A 23,197-nucleotide genomic window follows, 5' to 3' on the forward strand; every position below is an offset into this window, starting at 1 on the left:
CCCTACAGTGATGCTACTTGAAAAAATTGATCTTTCCAACAATTTTCAGGCTTTCAGTAGGAAAACCTTCCTTCAGATGAGCCTTGCCATGGTCCTGTCTGAGGAACAGCTATGGAGTAGTGAGGACTATATCACTTCTAAAGAGGGGGTCCCTGCCCTCCGCTGTGCTTCTGCTCATCTCCCCACTCCCACCTTTTGAGAGCACCTGAAGCTCCACTCATCTAGACCATCCTGGCTTGGTTCATGATGCATCTTACCAAACAGGAAACTGAAGCTCTGAGAAGCAGCCTGGTGGAGTGGAGAGAGCCTAGCCCCAAAGCTGGTCAGTGGTTTGTGTACCTGGTGCTTAGGGTTAAAAAAGAAATGAGGATAGGGACCTGACCAAACTCTAGAAGAGAGGCAACCAGTGAGTTCTTCATATAAAGTCTCAAACAGGTATTCCTGGTCTGTGGTCAGCTCTCTAGTGTTGATTTGGACCCAGGATCTTTCCCTGTGTAACTCCCATAAGTTTCAACACCAGCTGCAAGCTACTAGAAGACAAAAGGGAATTAAAAAACATACCCATTTCTTGAGCTCCCTGACAGTCTAAATTTCCAAGTGGAGAAGTGTATGAGTAAGGCCAGCTAAACATCTGGCCACTACCATGGTCTCCGCTATAAGGCACAGATTATGAATGTAGAGCAGTACATTATGTACATCTTGGCCTCAGATTCAAGGAATGGATATGGAGTGGTAAGGACTGTAGCACTTCCAAACAGTATGGCAGCTATTTTTAACCGTTGGTGGTACTGTGTCCCCCCAAAAAAGGTACATTGAAATCCTAACCCCAGTACCTCAGAATCTGAACCTTATTTGGAAATAGGGTCTTTATAGAGGTAATGAGGTCATTAAGGTGGGCCCTAATCCATTCTGACCTGAGGCCTTATAAAAAGTGGAAATTTACACACAAAAACAGACATGCATAGAGGGCAGGCAAAGGATTGTAGTGATGCACTTGTAACGCCTGAGACTTCCAGAAGCTAGGTGAAAAGCTTGCAACAGATCCTTCCCTAGTGCCTTCAGAAGGGCCATGGCTCTGTAGACACCTTAACTTGACTTCTGACCTCCAGAATAGTGAGATACACATTTCTGTTGTTCTAAGCAAGACACTGTAGTACTTTGTTATAGAAGCTCTAGGAAACTAATAGTTAGCAATTATTCAAATCTTTTTAAAATACTGCACAAGTCACAATGGCTTGGATGTAACCTGTTTGCAACCTCTACTGAAAGGGAAGAAGATGTGGTCACTGATTTTTGTCCCGAATCCATAGCAGGGCACAGCTAAAGGAGGGAGAGCAGTGGGCTTTCCACATCCAAAGGATACCAGGCTATCCCAAGGAAAGTGGCCCGGCGGAAGCTACCTTCACCAGTTTCTCACCCAGGCCTTGGAGCTACCACCAGGAACCTCTGAGAACAACAGAATCCTTATCTCACAGACTTGTTGAAGGATCAGAAAGGATCAAGTAGCACAAGCATTCTGTGAGAGGTTGTGTTTTCTCCTGGGGGTAGAGGCAGCAAACAGAGACAAGCTGGGCCACCCACTTCCAGCTGGAAGTGTCTGCGTTTCTGGGGCAATAGTCTCACCTTCTCTCAAGGCCATGAAGCTGGGAACATCCTAAGCACAAACTGAGCCCTGACACCCGTTGTGGCTTCCAGAGAAATGAGAATGATAATAAATGTAAAAAGAGTTACCAACACACCCTTTAAGCCAAGGGAAAAAAAAAAAAAACATCAGGAGGGACAATCACAATTTTGTGGACTAAAAGGAGGTATGAGGGGCTGGGCCATAGGGCCAGGAGAAAGTAAGGGGTGAGAGGGGTGAGGGTTCCCCTTCCCAGCCCTAGGACATGGGGAGGAACGGAATAGGCTGTGTATAGCAGCTGCTGGAGGCATTTCCCCCTGGCCAAAGCAGCTGCTGCTCCTCTGCCTGGGCCTGACCCATGTTTTGTGGCCATGCTTGTGGCAGGCACCTAGCGGGACAGTGGCGTCTGCTTCAGGGACATGAGCACCGAGCGCAGGCGGGACACATCTTTGCATTGCTTGCTGCTTTTGGGGTTGAAGTCACACAGCTGGGCCACCTTCTCCCACTCTGTGCCTGGGGTCTCCTCCTTGGATTCCTTCACAAAAGCCTCCTCAGATGCCCTGCATGGGGAGAAAGGACAGTTTTATAGCCACCTGCCTTTCCCCTGAATCAGTGATGTTCTGCTCCAACTGAGCAAAGCTGCTTTGCCCAGCCTCCTCTGGTGTGCTTTGTCCAGAGATCTCCTCCCAGCCCTGTACCCTCTGACCTCAGGCTCCCAAGAACATCCTTGCCTTGGAGGAAGCCTAGCTTGGTCCTGCCTCAGGGCCTTTGCACTTGCTGCCACCTCTTGCTGGAATGTTCATACCCCAGAAGTGCTCAATGCTTGTTGCTTCTTATCATTCAGGTCTGACTTCAAGCCTCACCTCAAAAAGATCTTCCCTTTTTGTCTTTCACTTAATGAAGCGAAATAGCTCAATAGCCTAGCTAAATAGCCTCCTCCCCCTCCCCACCTACACCCCCAGCTTATGCACTCTCTGTTCATCAGGAGTTGCCAACCTGGGGGTCCTGACTCCTAAAGGCCCTTGGAGGAACTAATGGCGTACTTCAGCTATTTGAACATTTCCAAAATCTTGGCAGAGAGGACATAGACTAAGCACCTAACTAACTAACTATCAGGTTCAACATTGTCCCAATGTTCTGTGGACCCTATAAGTGTTCTCCAGAAAAGGGTTGCAGTCAAAAGCATATAGAAAACTCAGTTAAACAGATCTTCAAAGCAAGACTTTCAAAGCCTTTAATGTACTAATGTGCATCACAAACCTCCATGTTGGAGGACATGATGGAGACAGAATCTGCCACACCCCAAGCGTATCTGACTGCAGAGCTCTTTTCAGTCCAGAATGCCTATGATCTCTGTGGACTCATAGCCTGGGGTATTCTCCATTGGAGTCTTTGCTTATGGTTGGAATCACGTTATAATTAAAACTGGTGGTTTCTTCATCAGAAGGTCTGGCTGACAATTATATAGAAACTACTGATAAAGGAACAATGGAGAAACAAAGTCTAATAAATACAGCTTAGTGTACAAAACTAAACATGGGCATCATTAAGTGAAAGACAATAAAGGGCTCTCAGGTCGAGGACTTGGTCTGTGTCCTGTTTGGCCAGCAAGGTCCCTGGAAAGCCCCCTCTGCATCTTGAGCAGGACCAGCTTGGCCACATGCCAGGCACTGACTGATGGCCGGGAGCTTCTCTCCAGGTGATCCCCACGGGCTGTGCCAAGGAGGAGTTGGCCCTGAATTAGGTGCCAGCCCCTACCCAGTGATTTTACTGACCTGCTGTGTGCTCCTTTTCTAACCTGAAAAGGCGGGATCCGAGCTTCCACGCTCGTGATCTGTCTCACTGGCCTGAGAATCTACAAAGTGGTAGGCGTGTGCAGTCTTGGAAAAATGTAAAGTGCTGTGTAGAGTTGGACAGCCAGTGGGGCAGAGGGATGCTGTCTCAAGAGCTGCCCCTCCCAGGTCAAGAGGGACCCCTCCAGCCTTGGGGGGCATGGTCCAGCAGCAACTGCACCTTGGAGCTTCTCAGAAATGCAGAATCACCTCAGTCCTACTGAATCAGAATCTCCATTTTAACAAGATGCCCTGGTAACTCACAGCCACAGGAAAATCTGAGAAGCACTGGTCTAGACTCTCCCTCTTGTCAGGACTCCCTCGGGTGCTCCTTGGGCAGTTTCCTCAGACGCGACAGGTGCACTGAACCCCCTGTGGTATTACTCCCCAGCACTGATGCCTCTCTGCCATCCCTTCTCTCCCACTAGAAACCAGTGGCTGGATCCCCATTGTCTTCAGGCTCACGTGTGAGCTTCTTAACCTGACACAACAGGGATTTGGCAACTGGCCCCAAGCTGACTATCTTCCAGCCTCAGCTCCCACCCATTCCTACACCCGGGCACTGCAGGCAGGGAGGCATTTCCTGTCCCACTGCCTTTGCCTCAGGTGTTTCTCCCACCTAGGATGCCCTTCTCCTCTCACCCTCCCCACCCAGCACATTCCTGCTCACACTTTAAGGTCCAGCCGAGGTCCCACATCTCTGAAGCCTGCCCTGGCTTCCCCAGCAGAGGGTGGCTCCCAGAGCTCTGTGTCCTTCCATGCAGTTCTTATGACACACTGCCAGCCACAAGCAACTTGCTGGGGAAGGACCATGTATGTCATTCCTGTCTGACCACAGATTGACACTGGGCAAGTCCCAGTAAGTATTGGGTAGATGGGAGAGTTGGACAGGAGGGAGCAGAAGGCTGTTACTCTGGTGTATCCTGTGCTCTGTGAGAGAAGGGTTAGCCCAGACAGTATCAGAGGCCTGCCAAGGGTGTGCCCAGAGTGAGAAGCAGCAAGCCCTCGGCACACACACACAGCAGACATCACACATTCATCACTGCATTTTTTCCTTTGGCTTCAAAATCCCTAACACACCCACCAGGCAGTCACTACCAATCAGTTGTGGCAGCATGAGAAGAAACGTCTTTCATCTCAGGTCTGGATAAGTCACAGTTCCAACTAGACCCCAGGCCAGGAACACGTGAGAGCCGTTTGGGCAGGTGTTCATGGCCAAACTGGGGCTGACATGCTAACAGGGAGCAGTGTACTTGAGCCAGGAGGGGTGGGTGTGTGCATAGAAGCATTTCTTCTTTCTGCATCTGGCACTTGATGGTTGTTTTGTCCAATAAATGACTCCTTCACCCCACCTCCCACCAGCAAGAGGTATCTCAGAGGGAGGGAGTTGGGCTGCTTTGCCATTTTCCCCTCCCACTGGGGCATTTTCTTTTCTTTTTTCTGCCTAGATTTAGCAGAGCTGCCTGCAGGCAGAGTAAACCTCAATAGACCTTTGCTAAGGGGATGGAGGTGAAGGTTGGTGCCTGTACCTGCCCTGGGGGTTTGAGTCGTACTCTGATTATTGCCCCTGGCCCAACCACACCCATTTATATCCCCCCAGCTGGAGACTCAAGACACTGCCAGCCACCCGCAGGGGCCCTCTCCCTCTTCCACTTCCCCCACAGAGAAGCAGAGGAGGCACATACACGTAGCCGATGATATCAGCATCTGGCTGCTGGTAGAATGCTTTGTCAGCGATCCTTGAGGGAATGGGGTTAGGTGGGGGAAGACGGGACGGCCAGACAGACGGACAGGCAGAGGATTAAAGAGAAAGAGAGACAGCGTTAGCTCCTACAGCTAGAGAAGAGTTAGGAAGCACAGTACGGAAGTCTCAGCAACCCTCCACAGCCCAGATAGGAGAGCGGATCTCCCACATGCCCTAGTGCCTCTTCCACATCTTAGCCCTGAGCATATTACTCTTCCTGGTCACAAACTTTTATTGGCTCCCCACCACCCCTGTCTGCACAGCCCTGTCATTTGAGGTCCTGCACATGTGCCCCCTCATTCCTGCATTCTCTCCCGCCACTACCATGCCCCGGGGCTCAAGCACAAAGTCCTTTCTTTCATACCATGCTGTTCCCCATCTAGATTACCTTCCCCCACCCCTGCCCCCTTCCTCCTGATGAACTCTAGTTATCCTCTAAAGCCCAAGTCCCACAACATGGAGGTGTCACACACCCACCCCTCACATCCCTTACTTGCGTGGCCTCCTGCAGAGGGCCCTACTGTTGAGTTCAGCTGTATATGTGTGTTTCTCTCCTCTGAGCTCCTTGAGGATGCAGACTAGGACCTTCTCATCTCTGTCTCATCTCTGCCTTGCACGCAGCGGCTTCTTGAATAAAGATGTGACTGCTTCCCAGAGCTGGCCTCTCCTTTTTTTTAGCAGGCCTGGTACCTCAAAGGCAGGGCTGCTGGGCAGCATCTCAGAAATGGTGTTCTCTGGTGGGCATCTGCTGTCTTTGCCTGCCCAGCATCCATCCCTCTTCTTCCAGGAAGGGCACCTGGTTGTCTCTTTGCAGGATCAAGCTGTCCCCACTTCAATCCAGTTTGGATGGGACCGACCCCATGCACAACCCATGGAATGGGACTATCACCTAGGCTGGTTCCACTGGAGAGTCCCTCCCACTGGTAGAGTCACTGGGCCTGGGATGGGCACATGACCCACTCCAGGCCAATGACAGTCAGGTTGAGGACTTCAACTGGAGCTATTAGGAGGAAGATGCTATTTGTACTGAGGTTGCCAAGAGAACAGCAGTAGCCTGGAGCTGCTGGCAGCCATCTTTGCCCTCATCCCAGGAACATAGAGGAAAGCAGTTGAGAGACAGTAAAAATGAGGGCTGATCGTCTCTGAGCCCCCAAGTGTCTGTGCCAGCAGTCCAGTTCCTGGTCTTCAGTAATACAGGCCATAAATTCCCTCTTATTCTTTAGCCACTCTGGGTTGACTCATTGTCACTTCTACAAGCAATAAAATCCTGTGCCCAGGTTAGTTTACTTCCAGCCAGTCCTGTGCTCTCTGATACTAGCTGCTGGCCACTGGAGCCCAGGACAGTCTGGCTCCCATTGCACTGCAGGAACCGAAGGCAGGCTGCCCCAACATGTGCCCTTGTGACATGCAGATTATTTTGAGCTGAAAACCATCAAAGCCCAAAAGACTCAGGAAGCCACTGGACCTTTTCCCCTCCCCACTCAACTACATAAAAAGAATTTACATGGAGGAACCAGTCCAGGAGGAGAACTCTCACCTTAGACAGCTATATTATGATGTAAACTAGGGGTGACAGACAGGAAGGAATATGACTATGTCTGTTAAAATGTTTGTGTCCTGTTGTTTTGTGTGGCCATCAAGTACTTTGCTTACCAAACGTTTATGCTTTTCCTATTCCTGTGAATTTCATTTGATGTTTCAGACCCCTGCCCGCTTCTCCTAGGTTCAGAATGACATATATACCTCAATCTCCCTGCTGTCTTTGGAAACCATGTCTAAGGCTTTCCCATATGTACATCATTAAACTTTGGGGGTTTTGTCCTCTCAATCTGTCTCATGTTAATTTGATTCTTAGACCTGCTAGAAGAACCTTGAGGGATAGAGGAAATTTCTTCCTCCCCAGCACTAGGACCCTGGGCCCCCCTCTGCTGACTGCAGAACTTGCTGTTCTCTGGCATGGAGAGGAGATGGGGGCTCAGCAGGGAACCAGCTCTGGGGGGCTCCAGCTTCACCTTCCTCTCTGTTCCTGACACCAAATCACCACCCTCAAGAGAGTCCCCTATACCATGACTCCTCTCCCTGTCCCCACAGTCCCCTCATGTCCCCACAACCCTCTCACCGGTTGTTGATCTTGTTTTTCTCAACTTGTTCACTCTGGCGCAGGTTCCACTCCTCCAGGTCCTTCTTGGCCTTCTCCCGCCACTCCTGTTCTGTCACCTTGGAGGCAGCATCTGTGACCCCAACAGGAAAATGAGCACGGCTCCTGGCTGCTTCTCCCCTCTGCCCCTGCAGGCAGCCCCAGGGCCCACCCTCACCCAGCCCTCACCCAGCCCTCACATTAACGCAGTGCAGGGCCCGTACACCCTAAGACCTCCGCCCCCCTCCCAGCCCGAGCCCCACCCTCACCCAGCTCCTGCAGCCGTTTCCTCTGCTCCTCCCTCCATTTGCGAATGCTCTCGGGTTCCTGGGTCAGTCTGTCCGCCTGGGCGATAGCAGCGTAGCCGTCAGCTGGACCGTTAGCCTCCTAGGACACAAAATACACTGCAGTTACCCAGCCCATCTACCTGCCCCCCTGTCTTCTGCTGCCCAAGTACCAGGACAGCCCCTCACATCTGGATGCCTCAACGGCCTCACACCCACAATCTCCTGTGACTATACCCTGCTTTTTTAGTGCCCTTTGCCAGCAACTCTTCCCCCTGTTTGGCCCTGGGCAAGTTATTCAACCTCTCTGTGTCTCACTTTCCTCACCATAAAATGGGCTAAATAACAATACTCACTCCTTAGGGTTGATGTAAGGTTAAAATGAGTTAAAACATGTAAAGAACGTTGAACAAATCTTGGTATGGTGAGACCCCTGTGTAACTATCATTAGCGTCGCTCTATTACAGTTTATTTTATCCAAAAAACATATAGTCTGAAATAACCACTTTAGAATATTTTTACTCATCTGTCTCCTTTATCAGAATGTCACCTCTGTGATAGCAGGGACCTTGTCCATCCTGTTCACTGCTGTGTCCCCAGAGGCCAACACAGTGCCTAGCACTTAGCAAATATAAGAAATGTTTGTTGAGTGAACAAGCAGCCCTGAGATAGGCAGGATGGCCATGGCTGAGACATGAAGTGGTGAAGAACGTGGACTCTGCAGCCACTTTTCCTGATTACCAGATGTATGTAGCCGGCGCAAGTTGCTGAGCCTCACCTTCTCTCCTGGGCCTCAGTTTTCTCATTTGAAAATGGGAATTATAATAGAACTCCCTTTAAGAACTGTTGTGAAGATTTGATGCAACAATATTTGTAAGACCTTTAGAAGAGTGCCTAGCATGGAGTGGTGGCTCAACTGAACTGTAGCTAGAATTATTACTATTATTCATTCCCATTGTATAGAGGAGGAAACTGAGGCCAGGAGATGGCAGAGTCAGGACCAGAGTTCAGGCCTCTGACTCCTAAGCTGGGGCTCTGCCCACTTCTCCAAGCTGCCTGCCAGAGCTGGGGACCAAAGAGCTGGGGTTGGAAAGCTCAGCCCAGCAGTGATGTGGCTCCCCAGGTCTCACAAAGCCAGAGACCTTTTAGATCCAGCCCCACCTCCTGCACTCCCCCTCTGGCATTCTGCACGCCCAACACATTCCTGTCTGCACTCATCCCACACATCCTGCCACCCCGCCTTTGTCCCTGTGCTGCAACCTGCAATTGCCTCCCCTCCCTTCTCCAGTTGATGGAATCTTGTTCTATCCCACCAGTTTCCAACTCAAAAGTCATGAGCTCTGGGATCTCTTCCCCTCCCCAAGGCAGATTTCACACCCCTTCCTCTCTGTGCTGTCACACTTACACCTTTTGCGTGAGTCTCCCCACTGGACCACAAGCTCCCAGAGGGCAGAGCAAGACCTTGCTTAAAGCCTCTGAACCCCTATATTCCATCCTTTCAATGCTCCCTGTGTGCCTCCTTCAAGCACCCGTCAAACAGTAGTGAAGTGCTCCCCACTTTCCTCAGCACAGGTCGGTGCTCAGTAAGCAGGGGCTGCATGGATGAAGATCTGAGAGCCAGCAAGTGTCCAGGTCAGAGGAGGTGCTGGGAAAGCATTTGCCCAGAGGGATGTGGGTGGCCCGGGTAAAGGAGCAGACAGATGGAACATCAGGGCTGCAGTCTCCAGCTGTCTGTGGGGGGAGGGAAGGGCAGGCCCAGGGTGGGGTGATACAGCCTGGCACCTCGGCTCAGGGCCACCTTTGGGTGGGGCAGTCACCACCCTATTCCTCTCTCCTGCACAGCATTACACTTCAATTTAGAGTCTCTCACGACTTCCCAAGGGGGCCTTCCAGGGCCCTCATTTGGAGAACACAAGTTGATCAACTAATGCTGAGGGAGCCCCACTCTGTCCCCTTCTAGAAACAGTCCTGTCCTGAGGCCAGGCTCCCAGAAGCCTTGCCCAATCCTACAGAAGTCCCGTCTGCAGACAACTTTAGTTACTTTGTGTATATTTGTTTATGCAGATGCTATATTTTATTTCTTCTTGGCCCTTAGCACTATCTAAAATGGCTTGTTTGTTTACAGGTTTGCTGTCTCCTCTCCTTCCCCCAAGTAAATGAGCTCCAGGAGGACAGACTACCTGTCTCTGTACAGTATCTACAACAGGGAGGGCCTGGCTGGAGGAGGATTCCTAGAACATTTATTGAACGAATGAATCAACAGATGTTCAGGCTTGGGGACAAGGAAGAACAAGATAGCCTGTCATCTGGAAGCTTGGCAGGGGGAGTCCCTCACAAATGAGGACCACGGCTGGGGTACATGCTATAACACAAGAAGGCCAGGTAAAGAGGGGCCCACAGGAGGGCATGACCATGGTGGCCTGAGGGCAGAGTAAGATGGAAGAGATGGGGAAAGGGCATGTCAGACCAAGAGTGGCAGCGTAAGGATCACGTGGGACCAGTGCCTTTGGGAAATTCTGAGTGCAGAGATGCTACCAGGTGTGGCGGAGATGGGGTGGGAGAAGTGGGCTGGAGAAGAGTTCTCCGAGCCCAAGTCTCATCTGGCAGGTGTCCTTCAGGGCTTGCCATCTCCATAAAGGCTACCCTAAAATTGAGAGTCCCAGATGATACAGCCTTAAAACTTGCAATTAAACAGTTCTCTTTGATGGTTACAACCCTATCTAGTGGATTTTATTATCCTCGTTCTCCAGGTAGGGAGACTCTAGCTCCAGAGTCCCAAGGTCACCCAACAGGGAACTGGCAGAGCTGGGATTCAAACTGAACTCCTAGGTGTGAACATACTGGCTACATTAGCCAATAGACACCAAAGTCACTTCTATATCATGTGATTTGTATGCTTACTTTGTCTATTTTCCCAAGATTAGAGACTGCCTGGCTCCTCCCAGGACCCCACGTGCCTCCCCCTAGCCCCCATACCCCTCATACCTACACAAGACCACCCCTTAGCTCACTCAGTGGTTAGGTCAGGAATTTATAAGAAGCTTCCCAGGCTGCAGAACACTTTTCTCAGCAGCCCTGTGAGGGCAGCAGGGCAGGGCCTCTACCCATTCAACAGAGCAGTTAAGTGACGCCCAAGATCATCGTCCAGCTGGGAAAGGACAGAAACAAAGCCCAGGTATGACTCCATCCAAACTCTTCTGTAGCAGTCCACCACAGCACCCAGTGTGGGTATGGAGGCAGCCTTGAAGAGCCACTCAGAGTCCTCTGGGTGCTTCTCTCAGCCCCTAGAGCAGCTGCACCCCTCATCCAGGGACACTGCTCAGTATGCCTCAAGCGCATTGTCCCAGAGGTGGCTGGACCAGGCCCAGGGGGTGAAGAATGGCCAAGCTAGGCCTGCCTCCCCCACTTACCCACCAGCAGGACAGCCCACTAACACTCACTAGCTGTGAATGGGCAGGGTGGGTTGGGGGACAGAGGCTGGGGGCGAGTATCACTCCCGCCTGCAGTGCACTGGTCCTGCAGCTTTGGCCTCTGGGATCTCCCAGCACACCCTTCTCTGCAACAGGCCCCAGTCTCCAGGCAAACCCTGGACTGAATATCTTACCCTCTGTGCTTTTGTACTGCTTTCCCCTTAGCCAGGACCACCCACATCCCCCTGGACAGCCTCAAAGCCCACACTCAGCATCCCTGTTGCACTCCCTGAATTCAGTGCAGGCTCTGGTGCCTGAGACTTATTAAAGTCCCATCTTTTCCCTGCTGTGTAACTGAAGTAGGCTAGTAAACCTCCCTGTGTGTCCTCCTCCTGGTCTGTAAAACAGGGATAATGACAGAACTTATGTGTAGGGGTGTTGGGAGGATGAAATTAGTTAATTAATACAAGTAAAGCTCTTGGGTGGTGCCTGACATATGGTAAGAAGGCAGACTCCTAGCTCTCAATACTACCCTTATACCTGAGCCCCTACCACCCTGCACCCCATCACTTTGTTCCAAGTCTTTGTCTTCTATTTGGAGTGAGCTCTTTGAGAACAAACACGTGTTGGATTTGCCTCTGCAGCCACCACCCCAAATAAAGTGCGTGGCACTCCGAGAATGTGAGTAGTCTAAATGAACGGACACATGGCAGCCTGCAGAGCGATGTAGAGGGCACAGGAACAGCCTGGGACACCACATGAGAGGGACTGGGCTTTAAGTCCTCTCCTGCCATCACTGGATGTATGACCTTTGGGAAGCACCTTCCCTGGGCTCCCTTGGGCTTCATCACCTGTGAAATGGGAGTGACAACATCCCATTTAGGGTGTGAAGTGGGATCCAAATGTGATAACTGCGTGGAACCCATAGAGGCTGTACTCGACGAGCACATGTGAGGGCTGGTACTCTGTGTGGCTCACTGTTGCTGTGTGGCAGGCCCCGTGCATGCCAGCCTGCATTGCCCCACGACCAGGAAGAGCACAGTGGTGTAGCTGGCATGCTAAATCCTGAAAAGCAGTTTGCCAACTCCTCTTCTCTGGCCACTCTGGACTTATTTTTCTGCCCTGCCAGTGAGCACTGTGCTTGTGGGTCACAGCAGGACTTCTTTTTAGTCACTTAAGTGTCTCAGTGACCAAGTGGGGTCAGCTGCCAGGAGGGCTGGCAGCCCAGGAGGGCTCACCAGTGGCTGCAGGAATGCTCTGAGCCCCTCCCAAGCTCCACAGGGAAGGGATCGGGAATGGCCAGGACCAAAAGGCAGGAGGCTACAGTCAGGGACAGGCTTTTCTTGGTCCAGCTCCCTGTCACCCCTCTCCTGATGGACCTCTGTGCTGGACACCACCATGAGAGCCTCCATGGGCCAACTTGCCGAACGTATGCTGTGACATCAGCGACAGTCAGGAGGATGAGGCATATCCATCTTTGGGATTGACCAACGAAAGCTAAGCTAAGCTGAGCTGTTGATTCCTCTAAGTAGCTCAAAGGGGGATGATAGCAGTGCACATGGGAAGGGAGTTTGCACAGGAGGGGGGAGTCTGCAGGGGCCTCTATCTCTGCACCTAGCAGTGCCAGACGGACCGGGTATAGGTGTGAGTGGGCTCATCCTTAGGCCTTTTTGGGGATCAGATTAGCAGCTGGACAACCTCCTGGCCCACAGGCTTCCAGAAAAGAATAAGAAATGCACAAGAAAGCTCTGGCCCAGTCCCCTTGAAAGTGTTGGGCACACACAGCAAGGCTTCTTCTGCCCCTGCAGCACAAGCCACCTTTTTTATGCTCCATCCTGAGGAAAGTCTGCAGGGTCTTTCCACCAGTAACTTGGCCTGTGAGGACAGCCAGCCTCAGCCCCGAGGGGGTGGTACAAAGGGCCTCAGATCAGCCACAGGGTATCTAGGAGAATCTGAGCTTTGGCACTGAGCTTCTGAGTGACTCGCCTCATCTGTGACCCCTTCCCTACCTGCAAGAACTCTAGGATGGCAGGGATGTGAAATAATTTACAAATTATTTGTAGCAATGTGATAAGAGTTCCTGCTGAGATTGGGAAGGAGACCCCGGGTTCTTTACATCCATGAAATACAAAGAAAGGTGTCAGGAAGGGAGAAAGCCTCAAGATCCTAATTTCTAGAAAGGAAAAATTATCGTGCTCCTAGAGTTCTAGGTACTTCTGTGGTTCCAAGTTTATCTCCAGCTCCAGGTCCACTTTAGAGACACAGATCTTTTGGGTCAAGCAAGGTCCTTTTGAGCATGCCCAGGGCAGGGGCAGCCTGAGTCTTAGTGATCTACCAAACTATAAAGAGTAAATGCTGCTTATTTGGTGCTCTCAGGCATAAGGAGACACGATGTTCCTATAGTCCTAGTGACTGACTTTTCTAGTTTGCTAAGAATTGAGTAATTTTCCAGAAACAGGACGGAACTTGGCCAGTTTCCCTGTGTTAGGTACCAGCCCATCCCTCTTACATAAGAAAGCATTGTTTATTCCCCACTGAGGATTTGGGAGGCCAGCTTCTTTAGAGGGTGGGGCTCAAGAGATCCTGAAGCTGCAGCCCCAGGGTTCAAGGAGCTTTGACCCAGTCCAGAGGGAATGAGGCTCATCCAGGTACCTGGCGGGGGAGGGGGAGGCATCTGGACTGTTGCATCCGTGGGATCCTGGGGATCCCAATTGTGGTCTGAGTCCTTTCAGCCTTCAGCACTCTTAAACCAGTGTGTATATATGAAGGGCGGGGTTAGGTGGGTGTGGCAAGAAGTAATCTTTAACTAGAAATACGCTTACTAACTGTTTTTATTGTTTTGGTTTGTTTTTGGTTTTTGTTTTTTTTGTGTGTGGTATAGGATCCCTATAAAAATTTTAAAACAATCCAGTGAAAGCCCTTTTTGTCCCTCCTCAGGGCTAACCACTACCCTCAACCTTGGGGCTAACCACTGTGAACAGTTGGTATTCATCCTTTCAGACATTTTGTGCAAACCTATTTCTAAAATAAGAAATAGGGCCATACTATGCATATTATCCTGCAAGCTGCTTTTCCACTTTATTGTGGGCTTCTTTTCATGTCAGTACAGAAAGCCCTGATTGCTCTTTTATCAACAGCATGGTTTTCCAATTTACCTACTCAGGCCCCTACTGCTGGACACTTAGGTTGTTTCCTGTTTGTCTGCTATTATAAATAATCCTGCAAAGATCTGGGAGTCCTTGTCCAATTGCTTCCACAGGGAAAATTCTGAGAAGTGGAATCTCTGGATTAAAGTCCTGCCCAATTAAAATGTTCAGAAATGTTAGAGATGACCACTTGATTCAGCCTCTCACCAGTGGCACAGGTGTGCAGGGCCCTGTGTTTCCTTCAGTCCATGCCAGCGTGGGCCACTTTATCTCTCCCTCCTGAAGCTGAGCATCACCATGGGCAGCCTGACATCACACCGCATCAATCCCTATCTCTAGTGGTCCTTACTCTTCATCCCCTTCCATGACAAAAAAAACACATCAAGACCTTTCTGTATGTTCCCATCCCAGTGCATCAGACATAATAAACAGAGTAACTTGAAGCACTAATCCTAAGGATGATGGACCATAAGCTACCAGACACCCTTGGTCTCTACCATTGTTAAGACAGAATCTTGCTTACCTGAAACACATCTCCATTGATCGTGGTTCCCATGTCCTCAGAACCAGCTAGAAAGAGAACAAGAATATGGCATTACTCATTGCTCAGCTTATAGCAAGCACAGAACGTTCCTATATTAGTGTCCAAAGTCGAGCTCTGTATATGTTCTTGTGTGTTTTGACAGCCTCCGGCACACGCAGACATAATGGATGCATAAATAACTTGGGCTCATTCCTTAACTAATCACAAAACCTTCTCAAAGCCATTAGCACATTTGATTTCCACCAGAGCCTTGTAATGAAGTTGTTATCAGCCCATTTTAACAGATTCTCAAACTGAGGCTCAGAGAGGCTCTGTGATTGCTAAAGGTCACCAAGCCAGTAATAAATAGCTCCTTACCTACCTGAAATTATTTCACTCTCTGCTGCGGCTGGGAATGGACCGATTATCTGTGGAGACTGCCTGGTAAGCAGGCAGCGTTGCTGGAGGCTCAGGGTGGGTCCCACAGCCGAAGGAAGAGGGGCCTGCGCGTCTCTGCCTGTCCCTGTGCTGCCTTGAGCAACTGCTCCACCTGGTGAGCAGGAACCACAGCCCCCACCAGGCAGCACCTGGCCTATTTTTTCTTCCTTCAGCCTCTCCCAGAAGGATTTTATTTTGCCCTCAGCAAAGATTCCTCCTGGTCCCTTTCCCTTACATACGATTAGTCACAAATTCCTGAGGCTTCTGCCGCAACAGTGACCCTCAAAGTTGTTCTCTGTTCTCTGCCCCCTGCCCAGCTACTACCTTGGTTTGTCTGCCCTGATAGGGGCAAGCACCTGGGGGGGCACACCCGGGTCCTTTCTCTTCCCCACCATCTCCCCCAGAGCTGTGCATGGTACCTGTGACTTGGTAAGAGCTCAGAAGCTATTTGGTGAATAAACAAATGAATAAATGCATTAGAGAAAGAATGAATGCATGGCCTTTTGGCCACTCATAGGCCTCCCCAACTCTACGTTCACTCTATCCCAACCCTCTTTCAAACGCTAACTGCCAGGCCTGACATATTGCAAAGCATACACTCACCTACGTCACTCCTCTGATTAAAAATATAACAAAAACAAATAAAAAGAAGTCCATCTCCCGCAGACCACAGTGGCCGATAGGGGCTGTTCCTGCCTTGGGGACCCGGCAGATACTGTTCCCTCTGCCTCAAAGTCTTCCTACCTATTTCCACATGGGCTGCTTCCTCACTCCCTTCAGTCTCTGCTCAAACACTGCCTTATTAGTGGCCTTCCCTGACCACCCCAGACATTTACCCCTCAGGCACCCTTCCTCCCACTCAGCAGTATTTTTTCTATAGCACGTACCTAACTCTCCGATTTGTGTACACAAATTATGTGTGTATGTGTTTATTATCTGCGTTCCCCACTTTAATAGACTCTCCACGAGGGTAGGGAATTAGTTTTGTCTGCTGCTAAGGCCCAGCACCCAGAAGAGTGCCTGGCACATAATAGGGGCTCAATAAATACTTGCTGAATGAATACACTGAACCTCAGACTCTAGCATGTGAGGAGCTTTACAAGGGGCCCTCGCCCATTTTCCTACCTCATTTCTCACCAGTCCCTCCCACAAACCCTGTTCTGGTTTCCTCCTTCCCAGAACAGACCACTCTGCACAGTGCCTTTTCCTGCTCCCCTCTCTGTAGAATGCTCTTTTGGATGCAGTCAGCCCCAAAGCTCAGTTCACAAGTCACTTCCTCTGGGAGACCTCTACTACTTGCCCTACTTCTCTAGGCAATCACTGAAGTTCCCGTGCCCGGGGTATCCCAGAATATTGTACAAGCAGTCTCCACACTCTTAAGCGATTACCTGTGACCTTCCAGGGGTCATGAACTCTCTTATCAGGCTCTGTTTCCTGTTCAGCTCCTAAACCCTCTAGCACAGAACAGGTGAGCAATAAGCCTTCCCTAAATGGAAGCTGAATTGCTCTTTTGGGTCCCACTGTTATCTGCAAGGCCTAAGGCCTCTTAGAAACTGCAATGCCTCCTAGCAAAGAGCCACAGAAGGCTGCAGGAGTTGACCAAGATGATCCTAAATGGACAAGTATCCCTTTGCCAGGCAGACAGAGCTGTGAGCTGCAGTGAGCTTTCAGCCCGCGCATTGAAGGGAGGAATTCATAATCCCCTGGAAATAACCCCTGGCTGATATAAATTACAATCAGTTTTTTTCAGAGTCAACCTGTGGTTGATTCTGATCAACTATGTCAGCTGTCATCCTTACTCATTCAGATCGAGCTTTTCCTTCATAGGTGGCCTTGTCCTTAACCAGGGTGGGGGCAATAAGGTTTCGGTGGCAGCATCTTCTGCAAGAGGGACTTTCCCTGGGGCGTCTCCTCTACCAGGGCCTCATGGTACGGGGTGTCCATTCATGATGTTGTTGTTCTGTTCAGTTGGCCTTTCTGGAGCAGTTGTACTACCCCACCCCACCTGACCAGTCCCAGTATCAGGCCCCTCATTCACAGGCCTGTTGCCTGCCCTGGCCTTCAGAAAGTCTCCCTGCCTCAGTTTCTCAGTCCCATGAGTGTTCCTCTGGAGATAAAATTTCAGTCTCTGGGAATCCACATACACCCACACATAGAATTATGAGTCTCTGTTCCCACAATGCTTTCTGATTAGTCTATTGCACACTTATAATCATATGTTCCTAGTCAGAGGCCAACAGAGCAGGAGTGCAGCAGATATGAATCCCAGGGCTAACCCTGTGGGTGTTGCTTCCCAGATCCCTGACCACTTTTGGAACAGGGGCAGACAGGGTACAGAATATTCCTGGGTACAGAATATTCCTGGGAGCGTACAGAGGCCCAGCAGGGAAAACAGGCCTCTGGGGAACTGACTAGACAGGTCAGGGGCAGAGAGCCAGGCTAGGCGGTCACAAATCTGGGTGTGAAAATGTAAACCTTCTGGGCCCTACCCAAGGCTGGTGAATGGAAACAAAGTGTCCATTGCTCAGGCTGGTCACAAATCCAGCCTCAGAGGAGAGAGTCAATATGGCTCAGGCTCAGGCCTACATTAGACACCACTTTCCCCAGGGTGCCCAGGGGGCCTGGCATCAGGGCACTCAGGACAGGGGCATCATCTATGAGATGAGATTAGGAGGTGTTGACTGGCAGCAACAGCTGCGGGAGCCAGCTTCCACCCAGCTCCCAGCAGGCAAGGCACTTTTTCTCACCCAATCCAGGCTTCTGACACTCGTCACTGGTGGGGGAGGATTACTTGCTCAGCACCATCCAGGCCTAGGAGGTCAGATCGGTTCCATCCTGTCTGGCCACCTACTGAGCCACCATCTCATAATACCTCCCTGATCCCCATATACCTCTTAAGAGAGCAGCTGAGCATTTGCAGCTTCAGCCAGTGTCAGTCTGGAAGACCCTCAGAGGGCCATGTCTCTGCTTCTCTCCCTGCTGCCTCCAGTCTGGGGCCAATCTGTGCCCCATCTCTGCCAAAGAGGAAACCTCCCAAACAGGCCATAAGCCCCTGGAGCCCCACTATCCTGGGAGAGGCCACAACCTGCTCAACTCCCAGACGCCTCTGGCTGCCTTCAGCTTGAGTTCTACCTGCCCTTCTCTTCTAGGGGGTTCTGACATCAGCTCTTCCCAGCTGGGCCTCCCCCCAAGCCAAGCCAGACTGAAGAACCTGTTAGTCACAAGGAAGACGTGTGGACTAATGAATATTGGTGCATGAAAGTGAGCAGGCATTTCCTGGGAATTCCCTGCAATGCATGAGGATCCATACTGAGGTGCTAGGAGCTGCTGCTTCAGAAGACCTCCATGGGTGGCTTGGCTGGGTAGCAAAAGACCCCCCCTTCTTCCCCACACCCCATCACCTCCCAAGGTGTCTGCTAGAGCATTTGAAAGAGCATGGCACCCAGAGCTGGAATGTCAGGCATCAAGTCCTGTGTGACTTTGGGCCAGATACTCAGGCTCTCTGAGCCTCCAGGTTCTTATATGTTGTAAGACTTGTTACAGTTCTCATATTGAGGGGGTACAGAGATACTTCAAGCTCCTCAGGCCACAGGAACTATCTTATTTTCTTCTGTATCTCCAATGGGCCTGGCACACAGCAGGTACCCAGGTAAATGCTGAATGAATACAAATACGACTATAAGGAGCCTTACTCATAAACATTTTTTAAAAAATATGTAAGCTGCCTACCACTCATTCCAACAGGCCCACAAACCGTCACCAAACTGACAACATTCATGAGAAGCCCAGGCTGTATAGGGTGCACCTATGGAGGTGATATTTTTTAACTAAATATTTTAAGAAATTGTTTTTTCAAGCCAGAACCAAAGCAGGAACATCACTGGAAAACATGCTATCGAACCCTGAACCCTGAGCCTGAAGCTAACTGCAAGAGCTCTGGACCATCTTTGGAAAACCACTAATAGTTACAAACCCTGGGAGGCAGGACCACAACTGACTGAAGACTTCTGTGCCCCTGCCCCCACACTGGTTCTGAGTCAGAGCCAGGCATATAGAAGACAGTGTGGTCAAGGGGAGAAGACTTAGAGTCTGACAGAAACAGGTTTAAATCCTCATACAACCATTTACTAGTTTCAGTAGTGTACCATTTCTTTTGAGCCTCAGTTTTGCCATCTCTGAAATGTGTTTAATAATGTGTATGAAATGACTGAATGTAAGTGAAGTGCCTAGCCCAGTGGCTGCAGGATGGCAGGTGTTCCTCAGGGAACGTTTGTGAGTTCTCGGAGCACTGTGTGTCCCCTGCTTTCCCAGGTGCAGGAGGGAGCTAAGCCTGAGGGGCACGGAGGTCCGAGGTTCTGCCCACACCTGCACGGCTTAGCTGGGAGCCTGGGACAGCCACCATGCAGGGAGTCTCAGGAAGGACTCTGAGTGCTGAGCTGTACTGGATTCCCAAGCCAGGCAGTAGTGCACCTGGCCTAGGGATGAAATGTCATGACGAATTCCTGTCTAGGGGGCCGCCAGATTCACAGCTCCAGGCAGGGCCTCAGGTGAGGATCTCCGAGAAGATTCCTCCCCATGTCCCCCAGGTCCCTGTCACAGACACAAACCCAGACCTTCTGGCTGGCCATGGCAGGCCCTCTTCACTCTACCGCACGGCCCGAGGCCGGGTCTGTGCAGCCTGGGTACCCCAGAAGCAAGCCCCAGACCCACCCCCACCCCGCCAGATCCCAGGCCACTGCACTGACTCACCCCCACTCGCGGGTCCCGGCTGCGCGAGCCCTGCATGGCTACCGGCAGGTGCGCCGAAGCCCTCGTCATTCTCTATGCCGGCGATCTCGCTCTCCTGCTGGGCTAGAAAGGCAGCCGCCGGGTCCTCCTCGGCCGCCTCGGGGGCCCCGCTCTCCGACGAGGAGAAGAAGCCAAAGTCATCAGCCATTTTTCCCCGCGTCTCTGCGGAAGGTTTCTCTTGGCGCTCGGCTCTGCCCCGAGCTTGTCCGGCGCTGCGCCCGGCGGCCGCGACGCTGTCACCCGAGCCGCCCGGGGGAGCCGGGCGCGGCGGGGACGGGCTCGGCGCGGCGGCCCCGCACTTCCTTTCCGCCACAGGCCGGGCTTGCCTGTCACTGCGGCCGCAGGCGGGAGGGGCCGGGACGGGAATGCGGTGATGTCACCGGCCGAGGGAGGGGGCCCGCCGGACGGCCGGAGGTCGCTCGCAGCAGCCACAGGAGGGCGGCAGCAGGACGGCGGCGGAGCCGCGGGGGCCCGGAGGCCGCGACAGCGCTCCGTGCTCCCTAACCGCGGGGATGATTTCCAGGACCCCAGGGCATGGCACGGCTCTGGCCGGGACTAGAGGCCAAGAGACTGCTCACAGGACCACCACGGCGGCAGCCCGGACCTCGGAATCACCCAGCGGGTGGTCGCTGCGCAGACCGCGTTCCTGATTCATTCTGCGAAGGTCTTTTCACCTAAGCTGGGCGAGCATTTTGAATCTCTTTATTATGAGCCCCCTCGTTTGTAAGAGGAGGAAAATGAGGCCCAGAGAGGTGACACTAAGACCCACGGCTTCATGACATCGTTTCTGCACGTCCAAGGCCTTCCCACCAGGCCGTGCTGCTTCAGTGCATTTCTTGCGCATTTGTCTTCAGCTTGGCTTCAGCCCAGATCCCCAAAGTTTGTATGACCTGACTGGGCCCCACTTAGAGGCTGGGCGCCTTCAATGTCCCTAAAGTATAAACCGGCCTAAGAAGAGCAGACCTACAGTTATTTACACAGGCAGCCTGCCACTCCACCAGCTGTCCTCAGCAAAGTCTCCCAACCCTTCCTCCCTGCCCGAGTTTTGCCAGGCATCAGGGCAACAAATTAAGTAAAACCCACCCTGGACGGTCAGGAGATTACAATCTATGAGACCAACAGACGGCAAATGCCAGTCACAGCACCATGTTCGAGGTGCTCTGACACACACAGGACCAGAAGCCCTGGAGATCCACCATCAGATCTGGACGTCGGCAGTTTCTCTTTCTGATTTGAGACTTAAAGGTCGACTGTGAACTGAAAGAGAAAGAAAAGATGAGCCCCACGCTGTGGGTAGTGGTTCCCTTAGGGTGTGGGGAGAAGAAGTAGAGTTAGGGTGAAGGGGAATTTCCTTTTCCTCAGTGATACTTCGATGTAGTTTTCAACCTCATAATGAGAATATAGTCATTTATGTTCACTGTATAAAAAGAAACTTAAGGCCCGGCACAACCTGGTCCAAGCACATGCTCCATCATCCTCTCACACCTCTTCCTTATTCCCCCAGCGAAAGACCTAGACAGTTTGCTAGTTTAATAAACCAGCCATAAACGTCAACTCCAAGGACCGGTTGGACATGCTGTGTGCCCACTGTGGCCTCTGCGGGATGTTCTTATTTGGTTCCCAGAGACTTCAGTCATTACACCAGGCAACTTTACACGACATGTACACGTGCAAATCCACTGCTCTCTTCCCAGCTCCTTCCTCCTTCCTGATCCTTCCTCATTTAGCCACTGGCAGATTTTAGCTCCATGCTCAACTTACACACGTTACTGGTCCAGATTGTTCTGCAACCACTCTTGCTCTTGCACATTGCTCTTACTTTTCTACATTAATATTAAAAATTATTATTAAAGTTGTATTTTGAACCATTAACACTTCTATGTGCTAGAGATTCCCATTCCTTGGCACTTCCCTAAATATCTTTGTAGTTCTCTGAACACAAATCCATTTCATTGTGAAACTCAGTAGTGGTCAAAAGACGTCAATAAATAAAGCTGAGTAAAGCTATAGGGCAATCTCAGAGAATCTAAATTTCAATTTATGAAGTCTGAAGTGGAGAATTTTTTTAAAAGATTTTTAACGGAAATTTTCAACCATACAGAGGAGAAAGAATGATAGAATCAATCTCCATATACAACCCCTGAATCTCAGTATCACCAACATATACATACTCAATCTTGTTTCAGCTACATCCTTTATTCCTCCCCACACATTATGTAATTTCATCTGTAAATAATTCACTATTTTAAGCTTCTTTAAAAAAATACCTTTTTAAAAAATAATGGCAAAAACACATAAAATTTATTGCCATTACCGTTTTTTAAATGTACAATTCCATAGTCTTAAGTACATTCACATTGTTGGGCAACAGGTGCCCTGAGCTTTTTTATCTTGCAAAATAGAAATTCTCTACCCATTAAACAATACTTCATGCCCCTTCTCTAATGTCCCTGACAACCACCATTCTGCTTTCCTTTTATATCAATTTGACTACTTTAGGTACCTCACATAAGTGGAATCATACAATACTTGTCTTTTTGTGATTTTTTTCATGCAGCATAATATCCTCAAGGTTCACTGTTCTGATACATGTTATAGCATGTGTCAGAATTTTTTTCCTTTCTAAGGCTGAATAATGTTCCATTGTATGATGCATATGCCACATTTTCTTTATCCATTCATCCATTCATAGACATTTGGGTTGCTTCTGCCACTTAGCCATATGAATAATGCTACAATGAACACCTTTCTCTTTGAGATACTGCTTTCATCTCCTTTAGTTATGTTGGAATTGCCAGGTGATGCAATAATTCTATTTTTAATGATGAGGAACCACCATACTGGTTTCCACAGAGGCTGCACCATTTTACGTTTCCACTAAGTTCTTTCTTGTTTTGTTTTGGATTGGTTGATTTTCAAGGTTTTTTTTTCTTCTCACTTTTTTTCAACTTTTTATTTTGATGTAATTTCAGGCTTTCAGAACATTGCAAATAATTCCCATATGCCTCTCACCCAGACTCTCCAAGTGATCACATGTCATCACAATGGCTTTTTCTTCTCTCTATTTTCCATACTGTTGGGGAGTAAATTGCAAATACAATGTCTCTTCATCCCTAAATATTTCACTGTGTGTTTCCTAAAAAATGGGGACATTCATTTAAATAACCATTATATAATTATCAAACTCAGTTTAACTTACTCAGATTTCACCAAATGTCCCAACAATAGAGGAAAAGAAAATTCCAGATTATGTATTGCATTGTTATTTTTTAAA

At 50.1% G+C, this 23,197-nt stretch overlaps 1 protein-coding gene across 3 annotated transcripts; it reads right to left on the reverse strand.

Moving 5' to 3' along the window:
• Positions 1-1,722: 1,722 nt before the first annotated feature.
• On the reverse strand, positions 1,723-20,247 carry CLTB (clathrin light chain B). 3 transcript variants are annotated; one of them, XM_036995114.2, is made up of 6 exons: positions 19,885-20,247; positions 14,698-14,744; positions 7,604-7,718; positions 7,317-7,428; positions 5,139-5,192; positions 1,723-2,181 (listed from the first exon to the last, which is right to left on the reverse strand). In XM_036995114.2, the coding sequence occupies exons 1-6, from the start codon at positions 20,069-20,071 to the stop codon at positions 2,010-2,012; spliced, it is 687 nt and encodes a 228-aa protein (XP_036851009.1). In that variant the 5' UTR covers positions 20,072-20,247; the 3' UTR covers positions 1,723-2,009. The 3 variants fall into 3 exon arrangements, with proteins under 3 accessions (XP_036851009.1, XP_017524034.1, XP_017524035.1); XM_017668545.3 differs by having other exon boundaries at positions 7,604-7,721; positions 19,885-20,244; XM_017668546.3 differs by lacking the exon at positions 5,139-5,192 and having other exon boundaries at positions 7,604-7,721; positions 19,885-20,244.
• Between the last annotated feature and the right edge of the window lie 2,950 nt (positions 20,248-23,197).

This window comes from Manis javanica, chromosome 1 (assembly GCF_040802235.1).
Source record: "Manis javanica isolate MJ-LG chromosome 1, MJ_LKY, whole genome shotgun sequence".
In the NCBI taxonomy this organism is placed as follows: Eukaryota; Metazoa; Chordata; class Mammalia; order Pholidota; family Manidae; genus Manis; species Manis javanica.

Excerpts from the sequence above, each read along its gene's own strand:
- CLTB (XM_017668545.3), bottom strand. The coding sequence starts at position 20,071 with ATGGCTGATGACTTTGGCTTCTTCTCCTCGTCGGAGAGCGGGGCCCCC. Across the intron at positions 14,745-19,884 it reads GCCGGGACCCGCGAGTGGGG|CTGGTTCTGAGGACATGGGA; the intron begins GTGAGTCAGTGC and ends TTCTCTTTCTAG. Across the intron at positions 7,429-7,603 it reads GAAACGGCTGCAGGAGCTGG|ATGCTGCCTCCAAGGTGACA; the intron begins GTGAGGGTGGGG and ends TTGGGGTCACAG.